The sequence below is a fragment of the Rhincodon typus genome, unplaced genomic scaffold (assembly GCF_021869965.1).
Source record: "Rhincodon typus isolate 14 unplaced genomic scaffold, sRhiTyp1.1 hic_rhity00004343, whole genome shotgun sequence".
Classification (NCBI taxonomy): domain Eukaryota; kingdom Metazoa; phylum Chordata; class Chondrichthyes; order Orectolobiformes; family Rhincodontidae; genus Rhincodon; species Rhincodon typus.
In genome coordinates, this window is record NW_025969981.1 from 866 (window position 1) to 11,188 (window position 10,323).

Genomic DNA, 10,323 nt, shown 5'->3' on the forward strand with positions numbered 1-10,323 from the left:
CATGGAGAGAGTATAGGACCAGAAGGCATATTTGCAGAATAAGGGTTTGCATGCTTAAATCAGATGAGAAATTTCTGTGGAATTCTTTACCATAGAGGGCTGGATTATTAAGTCTGTTCAAGGTTGAGACAGATTTTTAATCAGTAAGGAAATCGAGGATTATGGAAAAAATGCAGGAAAGTGGACTTAAGGATTTTCAGATCAGCCATGATCTCATTGAATGGTGGAGCAGACATGACGGACCGAATAGCTAACTTCTGCATATATGTCTTATGGTCTTATGGTTATCCAGAAGAAATAACAACGTGCAGTCACCTATTTTAAGCTAAGTGGCTGGTCAGTCTACTTTAAAGACATGCTGTTTGGGAGAAGAAAGTTACCTCAAATGATTTTAAACTCTTGAGTGCAAGTTTTGTTGTTGGTTGAGGCAGAACAGTTGTCTGAAATCTGAGTTAATAAAAGCAGAGGAATCATACTGTTTAGCTATTTGAGCCCAAACTGATTATTGTCCTCATTTTTAGTGAGGTTGAATTCATGTTCATATTTTGTTTTTCCTAATGGTTTTGTTTCAAGGTTCTTCACAAAGTTTGGGATAATTGGAGGCTCTGTGTACATTATTTATGACCAGGACTTATTTGGAAATGGGGAGCGCAGTTTGGAGATATTGAAGACTACGTCAAATGTGCTACCCGTTGCTATGGATCACTGGGCCAAGTATTTTGGTGTGGAGGTACAGTATATAATCTGAGAAAATTCTTTTCTTGTTTATTCTTTGTCTCCTGTCTCCTGCTCCTGTTTTGATTGAGCTGGGCTGCCATTGTTACCAGAACCCTTCAGTTCCGTTGCCCAAGAAGCTTTACTTCTGGCGTGAGTTCAAAATGATTGTACAGGGACTCTGTAGTTGAATATGTGTGCGCGTGAGTGAAAGAATATGAGAAAAATTGTGCCCAAGAAGAGACTGATGCAACTAGCTGGCTTGTTAGAAAATGGCTAGCTGGAAAATGTTAATCCATCCTAAAGGATGCAATAGCAGAACATTTAAAAATACATAATATAATTAAGCCGAGTCAGCTTGACTTCACAAAGGGGAGATCTTTCTACTCAAATTTATCACCATTACCGCCAGGCCAGGGGGATCAGCTCTGGTTCAATGCCAAGTGCTGGAGAGCAGACCTGGAGCAACCCTATTATGTAGAAAATTGCCCAGTTATGTTCAGTACATAAAACAGGACAAACCTACCTAATCAATTACTGCCCATTCAGTCTACTTTCAATCATCAGTATTGTGGTGGAAGAGGTCATCAACAGTACTGTGAAACAGCACTTGCTTAGCAATAACCTGCTCACTGATGCAGAGTTTAGGTTTAGCCAGGGCCACTCAGCTCCTGGCTTCATTACAGCCTTACTTCAAAGATGGACAAAGGTGAGGTAACTGTGGCTGCCCTTGACATCGAGGCTGCATTCGACTGATTGATAGCAAGGGCCTCAAGCAGAACTGGCGTCGGTGGCAATCGGGATTAGAGTCTCCGCTTATAAGAATCATACCTAGCACAAAAGAAGATGTTTGTGGTTGTTGGAGGTCAATAACCTTCACTCTAGGACATCTGCAGGAGTTTCTCAGGGTAGCGTCCTAAGTCCAGCTATAGTCAGCTGCTTCATCTTCCATCCCTCATCAGAAGGTCAGAAATGGAAATATTTGTTAATGACTGGACAATGTCCAGCCCATTCATGACAACTGAGATACTGAAGCAGTCCATATGTAAACGTAGCAAGACCTAGACAATATCCAGCTTTGGACTGATAAGTGTAAAGTGATTTGCATGCCACACAAGTGCCAGGCAATGATCATCTCCAGTGACAAACAATCTAATCAATGACATTGCCATCACTGAAACCTTACTATCAACATTGTGGGGTTACCATTGACCAGAAACTGAATTAGCCAAGCTGCATAAATACAGTGGTTACAAGAGTAGGTCAGAGGATATAGCAAATAACTCTCCTCCTGATGCTCCAGACTCCTCCATTTACAAGGCAGAAGTCAGGAGTGTGATTAAATTCCTCAAAATTTCCTGGATGAGTGCGGGTCCAGCAATACTTGAGAGGCTTCACACCATCAGGACAAAGTAGCCCACATGATTGGCACCATACTCTCAAACATTGACTCCTTCTGCTACTGACACTCAGTAGCAGCAATATGTACCATTTATAAGATTCCCTGTAGAAATTCACCAAGGGGTCTTAGACTGTACCTTCCAAACCCATGACCACTACATCTACAAATTACAAAGGCAGCAAATAGACGGGAACACTACCAGCAAGTTCCTTTCTAAACAACTCCCCATCCTGACATAGAAACATACAGCCAGACCTTCAGTGTCACTGGGTCAAAATCTGGAAACTCCCTTCCTAATGCCATTATGGGTGTACCTACACCAAATCGATTGCGGTGGTTCATAAAGGCAGCTCACTACCACCTGCAAGGGCAGTTAGGGATGGTCAGTAACTGCTGCATCAGCCAGTGACTTGCACATGGCATGAGTGAATATAAAAAAAACTAGCATTTCTTGAGAAGGTAACAAACAGGATTGATAAAGGCAAATCATTAGGTGTAATATCTTTGGTTTTTCAAAACTCATTCAATAAGTTTAATAAGATAACAGCTTACGGTCTTGGGGATAGTATATTGGACAGAGGATTGGCTAATTAATAGAGGATAGAATTGGGATAAGTGTAATTCTCCTGAAAATGGCAACCTGTAATTAGTAGATCAGGCAGAAGTCACATGACACCAGGTTATAGTCCAGCAGGTTTATTTGAAATCACAAGCTTTCAGGGTGCTGCTCCTTTGTCAGGTGAACTATAAACTGATATTGGGTGAGTTCTGACTTTGTCCACCCTAGTCCAACACCAGCACCTCCACAATGTGGATCAGTGCTGAGGATCACAATTATTTACAATATATATTGATGACTGGAAGATGGAAGTGAATGTACTATAGCCAAGTTTGCAGATGACATAAAAATAGATGGAAGGGCATGTTTTAAGAATGACAGAGGCATATAGACAGGTTAAGTGAGTGGGCAAGAGCTTGGCATATGGAATATGATTTGGGGAAAATGTGAGGTTATGCACTTTTCAGCAGGAAGAATAGATGAAAATATTAATTATAAAATGTTATTTTTAAAATTCGATCAAATGGAGAAAGCTGCAACACAGCCTTATGGATTCACACACATGAATGATAAAAAGCTAGCATATACAAGTTCATTGGTAATAGGAAAGCAAATGGAATGTTGGCCTTTAATTTTAGAAGGAATGGAGTATAAAAATAGGGAGGTCTTGCTAAAACTATATGAGGCATTAGTCATCCCCGTACCTAGAAGACTGAACAGTTTTAGTCCCCAGTCTAAGGATGTACTGGCTTTGTTGACAGTGCAAAGAAGGTTCAATAGTTTGATCCTGGGTATGGAGAGGCTGTCTTATGAGGAAAGTTTGAGTTGTTTAGGCCTGTATTTATTGGAGCTCAGAGTCAGAAGTGACCTTATTGAAACGTACAAGATTCCTGGGGATTTGACGTGGAAAGGTTGTTTCCATTTGTGGGAAACTCTCGGACCAGAGAGAATAATCTCGGGTTGACCGTTTAAGACCGTGGTGAGGTGGGATTTCTACTGAGGGTAGAGAACCTGCATAATTCTTTACTGCAGAGGTCTGGGTCATTGAGTGTGTATTCTAAGTTGAGAAAGATAGATTCTTGATCATTAAGGGAATTGATGGTTATGTGGAAAAGGCAGGAGAGTGGAGTTGAAGATTATCAGACCAGTCATGAATCTCGCTGAATAGTGGAGCAGGCTTGATTGCCTGAATGGGCTCCTGCTTGTATGTCTTATGGGCATTTCAAACAGCAGATCAGCCTCTACCCTGCTAAAGTGTGACTGGAGTGACATGGTGGATAAACTGGATAAGACAACAGGTTACTCTTCCTTTTGTAAATTGAAGTCCTCAAGTTAACCATGCCTTTAGATTGAGGAGATTTGGTTGGAGTATTTGACAGCTTTCCTGACTGAGATAAATAATTCTTTGAATTGGTGACTGAATTTGAGACTTTCCAGTGTGCATGAATCTGTTACCTTCATCAAAGGAACAAGAGGGCATTGGTCAAAGTACTGTCTGTGTGAATTTGTATGTTCCTGTGCCCAGTATTTCTTAACCCCTATAATAACTTTTTAAAAAAAACTTGTTCTGATCAAATCTCCTCAGTCCAAAGCCAAAGTTGTTGAGGTTCTATAAAAGGAAAGAAAACCTGTTATCCTTAAATTCCAGTCTCATTAGTGTAGTGTTTCTATCTGAAATTACTTAACAAGCCAACCAGTTGTTAATGCCTTCTTGAGAGCAGTTTTTGTTTAATACTGTGATGGGATGTGTTCCTCGCTGATGAGGCCAGCATTATTCGATCATCCCTAATTGCCCTTGAACTGAGTGGCTTACTGGGCTATTTCCAAAAGCATAAATGGATAGGTGAGGATTTTGTGACAGTTGATGTGGAGCATCATAGTTTTAATTCCAGATTTATTAATTGAATTTAAATTCTTTGAATTAAATTTCCTTGCTGTGGTTGGATTTGAACCCATGTCCCCAGAATGTTTCTGAAGAAGGGTCTAGGTCCAAAACGTCAGCCTTCCTGCTCCTCTGATGCTGCTTGGCCTGCTGTGTTCATCCAGCTCTACACCTTGTTATCTCAGTTTCCCCAGAATGTTAGCCTGAGTTATTAGTCCTGTTGCATTCCACTATGCCATTGATGCCCTCAAACATAGATATTTTTAAGTGTCCAAGATAAGAACGGTTGTATATGTGTGTACTGTGTAAATGTGAGAATATATGTTTTCTATGTAATTTGAACCATGGCGATGACATCTATGCATATATGTTGAGCAGTGATCCATGAATTGCTGACAGTGTGTATGAAAGGAACAGCTGTAGCCTGAGCTATAATGTCTGACCATTTATATTCTCTTCACAGCTACCAGAGGTTCCCAAGCTGAACGTTCCCATTAATGAGTACTGGAATACAGGTAAATAGGGGGTCGGTTAGCTCAATTAGCTGGATGGCAGATTTGCAATGCAGAGTGATGCCACTGTGGGTTCAGTTCCTACACTGGCTGAGGTTTCTGTAACGAACTCCCCTTCTCAACCTCTCTCCCTGTCCTGAGGTATAGTGACTCTCCATTTAAACGTCCACCAGTCACCTCCCTTTAATGAGAGATTAGCCCTATGGTCTGGTAAGATTATGGCAACTTTTACAGGTAAATGAGTGAAATGTCCAAAGATAAACTTCAATAAAATGTTGCCGAGCTTCATGCCCGCCTTTGAAAAGTCACTTCAAACAGATGCTAAACTGGTGTGAACCTGGACTTGCAATGATTGGAGGTGACTAGGTTGTGAAGAGGCACTGGGACCCCAGATCCTTCATCTTTTTTGCAGGAATTACTGGATCTTGAACAGTAGCAGGAATTCTTTATTTTCCTCTCTAGTTATAAACACAGTAATTTTATGAAAGGTGGTAACTGCTCTCCTGTACATTCTAATAACTAGGGCTAAAGACAGGAATTTTAAAAATTGTGCATTGTAGCCAGAGCTTCACAGTCTGCTATTTGACATTCTGTTGCACTGACTTAAATCCACACAGCAACATTCACTTTGCAGTTAAAACTGTGGTGTTAGGATAATTTTGGACAATGCAAAAGATTTGAATATAATTTTGCACATTTTTAAGATTTTCTGTATAGTCAAAAAGTCATCAGAAGTCAAGGCAGCCAATTTCTAGATCATGTCCAGTGAAGTTAGGAATCACTTAGAGTTAAGTTCACACCAAAAGAGCCTCCTTCAGCTCTACTTCATCTCATTCTGTCAGCATTTTTCTTGAATGCTTGTTCTCATGTGTTTACCTTTACCTACTTACACGTATCTGTGCTATTTGCCACAACAACTTGCACCTTCAATAGAAGAGCATCCCAATGGTGATTCATGGGAGTACATCAGTCAATAATTTGATACTGAGCTTTATAAGAGGTGGGATAGCAGGGCCCCACAGAGAGTGCTAGGAACCTAGACTGAGGAAGGCACTTTTGCCAGCAGGGTGATCCTGAAAATAGTAGATGCATAAGTGGCTAAATTGGAGGAATGGCAAGGCAGGGAGGTTAAATCAATGAAACAGGACTACACAAACTGAATGTTAAAGAAACAACTTTATTTCCCAGTAGTGGTAGCATTGACAAATGCAGAGACGAGGACGCTGTTTAGAGCAGAATGAGACTGTTCCATATGTTACGTGTGTGTGTGTGTGTGTGTGTGTTGCCCCTTTTAGAGAGTGGGTCAGGTGACCTGAAAGTGTGAGCTAGGGAAGGCAGTCTAAGACTGATCGTGGAGTTGAGTCGTACAATAAAGTATTCCCTGTTCAAGTTTACCCTTCGTATATCTCATGTTCTATTTATGGTTCTAGTGAACCACAAACATAATTACCGGTGATGAGGTTAGGATGCAGCCCTCAAACTGTATGCAAATACCATTTTTTCTTTTTTGTTGAGAGGAAGGATGTTGCCTGGGCTTTGAAAACTGCGCACAATTGTAGAAATAATGTCAAGAGAAGTGGTCGTGAGGGCACTCGGGCTGCGATTGAAGCTGGGGGAGAATGGTACTTTGTGCTACTGACAGACCACAGACTGCTAACCATCGATGTCAGCAGCGTGCCTGCAGAGATGGGCACTGGCTCTGTCAGCCTACTCGTAGGAAATCAGATACAGACAGTTGGAGAAGCTCTGACAAGGCAGATGCTTTACCAGTGTTACCATTACCGGGAAATAAGGTTGTTTCTGACTGGAACCTGAAAATTATGTACATTTTCCCAGGAATAACCAGGTACCAGTGTCAGAATGTCAAGTGTGGACCACTACTTGTAATGACCCAGTCTTGAGCCTATTGGTGGACTTGGTCCTGAGGGGAGGGGCTTGTCATAAAAACCATCCAGAATTACACCCTCACCTGTCCAGGAGGTGAGAGTCGTTCGTATCAGGTAGATGTTTAATGTGGAGAATGAGCGTTCTTTCCCAAGAGGAAAGGTGCTGGAACAAGTGCACCTGGAAAATCACAGAGTCAGACATGAGATTGGATCCGTATCACCCTGCGATCATCAACCAGGCAAAGAGATTTTCACAAACCTGGCAACAGGCCATAAAGGTCTCACAAGGGGAGGATTCTCTAGGATGGCAACTCGACAAGTTACTCAGCATGTACAGGAACATGCCATATGCAATGACACAATGCTTACCAGTGTCCTTAACTGCCAGCTGAGAACCATGTTTGACTTACAGGGGCCAGAGGCCAGATAAGACCAGAGAGGTGGTACAGTGAAATCAAGAAGGACAGATGGTTAGAAGAGTGGGAAACTCCAGGTTGAGAGTATTCCAAAGAGGAGAGACTGTGTTGGCCCAGAATTATAGTGTGGGAAAAATAGATCCCAGTGGTGGTAGTGATTCAGACAGGACTGTTGTCATATACAGTGCAGCCTAGGGATGCACTGGCCTGGAGGAGAGTGCGGATCAGCTGGTCACTTCACCTTACCAATGGGGGAAGTACTTCAGAATAACGAGCTAATCCATATGGGACCAGTAGTGCCGATGCAATCATGTGTCTCTGAGCCAGGGTTGGCCACAACACCCAGGGAGGAGATAATGGCAGCATCAGAGGGCAACAACAGCCAATCAGAGAGGGAGGTATCTGAAACAACAGGAGCTTTCGAAAGTCTAGGGGACTAAACTAGAAAATGTTCCTGAGACAAGGGAATGGTCTTCTGGGAATCACCAACCTACTGGGAGACTGATTATGTCAGTGTAGACTACAGAAGTGTGGTTTTCCTTTTCCATTTGTTTTTGTAAATATTCCTGGCAATGTACATATCAGTTACAATGCCTGTATAATAGTAATGATTGGATATATAGCTAAGGGGAGTATTGAAATGAAAGGTGCATGGTGTTTTGCCTGTAGTTGGGTGTGTATTGCCTCTTTCAAGAGAGTGGGTCAGGTGACCTGGCACGGGAGCTATGGACTCAGACTTAGACTGACTGTCGAGCAGAGAGTCCTACAATAAAGTATTCCCTATTCAAGTCTACCTCATGTTCTAATGAACAACAAACATAGTGTCATGAAAAATGAAATGTATAACAAATGCTAGGGAGATGCCAGCTTTACACGGTTGGAGTAGTCGACTCCAGATGAAGAGTAAGAACAGGTACATGATATAGATTGATTGCTTGTTCTCTATGACTTGGTGTGACTGGAGAATAAGTCTCTGACTTTTAGATAGAATTCAGAATGTTTTAATGATTTGTGTTTTGCCACATTGGACCATTTAGCCATTGGGTGGATAAGTGTCTCAGAAGTGGGGAGGAGTGTTCTGAAGATTGGATGAGCTCTTTGGATAACTTATAAAGACAATAACAAATAACAGCAGAAAGATGCTAGAAATGCACAGCAGGTTTGTCAGTGTTCAAAAGAGCAGTTGATTGGTTGATGTTTTGGCTAGAGATACTTGGACTTCCTGACGTTGAGCCCTGCTACTCCATGAAAACTGGGCAACTGGGTTAAGTAATGGAATAGTTGTGGCCATGTTACACTCAGCTGGCAAAAACCTGCACCATGCAGAATGCCTGTAGTAAGTTTGCCTGTGCCTATACCTGTAGGAAAGTACTGTACTGAGCAGAATCTCCAGATTAACCAGCTTTTGTTTAAATTGTTTTGCAGGTGTTGAAGCTACCGCAGGCTTCTTGTCAGCTGCACCTACAAAATGTAACGAATACACTCAGAAAGGTTGGCAATACGTCAAAAACCTCACCAACAAAACAGAGTAAACAGCTCCATCATTATAATAGTTTTTGTTCATGACCACAAACTGTAACAAAATGTAAATAATTACATGATGGTAATAAAATGTGTTTGAATTTACATGTCGTGCTGTCAGGAAAGGGAGTCACTATTTAATACTCTCAGAAGCTAATGAAAGTTGTTTAATGTGTATTTTCTTGTCAGTGTGATTTCTGCAGTCTGCTTTCAGATTGCTAATTTAGAGGAAAAACAAAAGACCCTAGTCTGTCTAGGTAGGATCACAAATACCACTTCATTCTTCACTGTAAAATATTAAAGACAAATCTCCTAGCTGTACTGCTGGAGAGGATGAGATACATAGCTGGAGTTTGAATAAGTGACCCAGGATCTTCCCCAGATAGAATGGAGGGTTATTGGGATGAAGTCACGTTTTACCAAACACAAGACACTTTCAATTAAATGTAAATGATTAGCGTTTCTACAGTGGTGGTTTTTATCAGTTGGAATGTACTTATTAGTACTTTTGAAATGTATTTTATTACTAGCATACCATTTACCCAATCAGCTATTGTGTCCACTGCATAGAAAGGCTATTCAGCCTACCCTGTCTGCCCGGCTGAATGAACTAGCTGCCCATTCTAATCCCATGTACTGGTATCTGGTCTGTAGCCTTGCAGGTTCCAGGATTTCACGTGTGGATCCAGGTTCCTTTTAAATGAGTTGAGGGTTTCCATCTCCGCCACCAAACTGGGCAATGAATTCCAGACACCCACTACCCTTTGGTGAAAATGATTTCCCTCCCGTCCCCTCTAATGCTTCTTAACTCTGTGTCCCTAGTAATTGACTGCTATGCTATGAGAAAAAGGTCTTTCCCTCCACTCTATCCAAGTCCCTCATTATTTCACTCACTCACCTCAAAGGAAAACAACCCTAACCTATCCAAATCTTCTTGCAAACCTGCAATTTTCAAATCCTGGCAGGATTCTTTTAATCTCGTCTGCATGCTCTGAAGCAATGGCATTTTTTCTGTAATGTAGTGACCAGAACTTTCAATGAAACTCCAGCTGTGGCCTAATCGTTGTATAGTTCCAGCATTACATCCTTGCTTTTTGTATTCAATTCCTCAGCCAGTGATGGAAAACAGCTCATATGTATGTACCAACTTATTTCAATGTCCTGCCACAGTTGGGGACCTGTGAATACGTGCTCCAAAATCGCTTATTTCCTCTACCCCTCTCAATGCCTCCCTGTTTGTTCCCTTGCTTTGTTTGCCATCCCCAAATGCATAACCTTGCACTTCTACGGCTTGATTCTATTTGCCACTTTTTCACCCACTTGACCAAACCATTAATATCTTCCAGCAGTTGATAGCCGTCTGTTTCACTATCAACTATCTTGTCAACTTTTTTTTGTTGTTTGCAAATTTCCTTATCATTGCCTCCCACA

General features: G+C 41.5%; 1 protein-coding gene across 1 annotated transcript; it reads left to right on the top strand.

Moving 5' to 3' along the window:
• Positions 1-521: 521 nt before the first annotated feature.
• Positions 522-8,997, top strand: micos13 (mitochondrial contact site and cristae organizing system subunit 13; the record flags this gene model as incomplete). The annotated part of the gene is made up of 3 exons (XM_020518172.2): positions 522-730; positions 5,021-5,072; positions 8,797-8,997. Coding segments are annotated over 3 exons (368 nt in total), but the record flags the coding sequence as incomplete, so codon positions are not given.
• Positions 8,998-10,323: the final 1,326 nt, after the last annotated feature.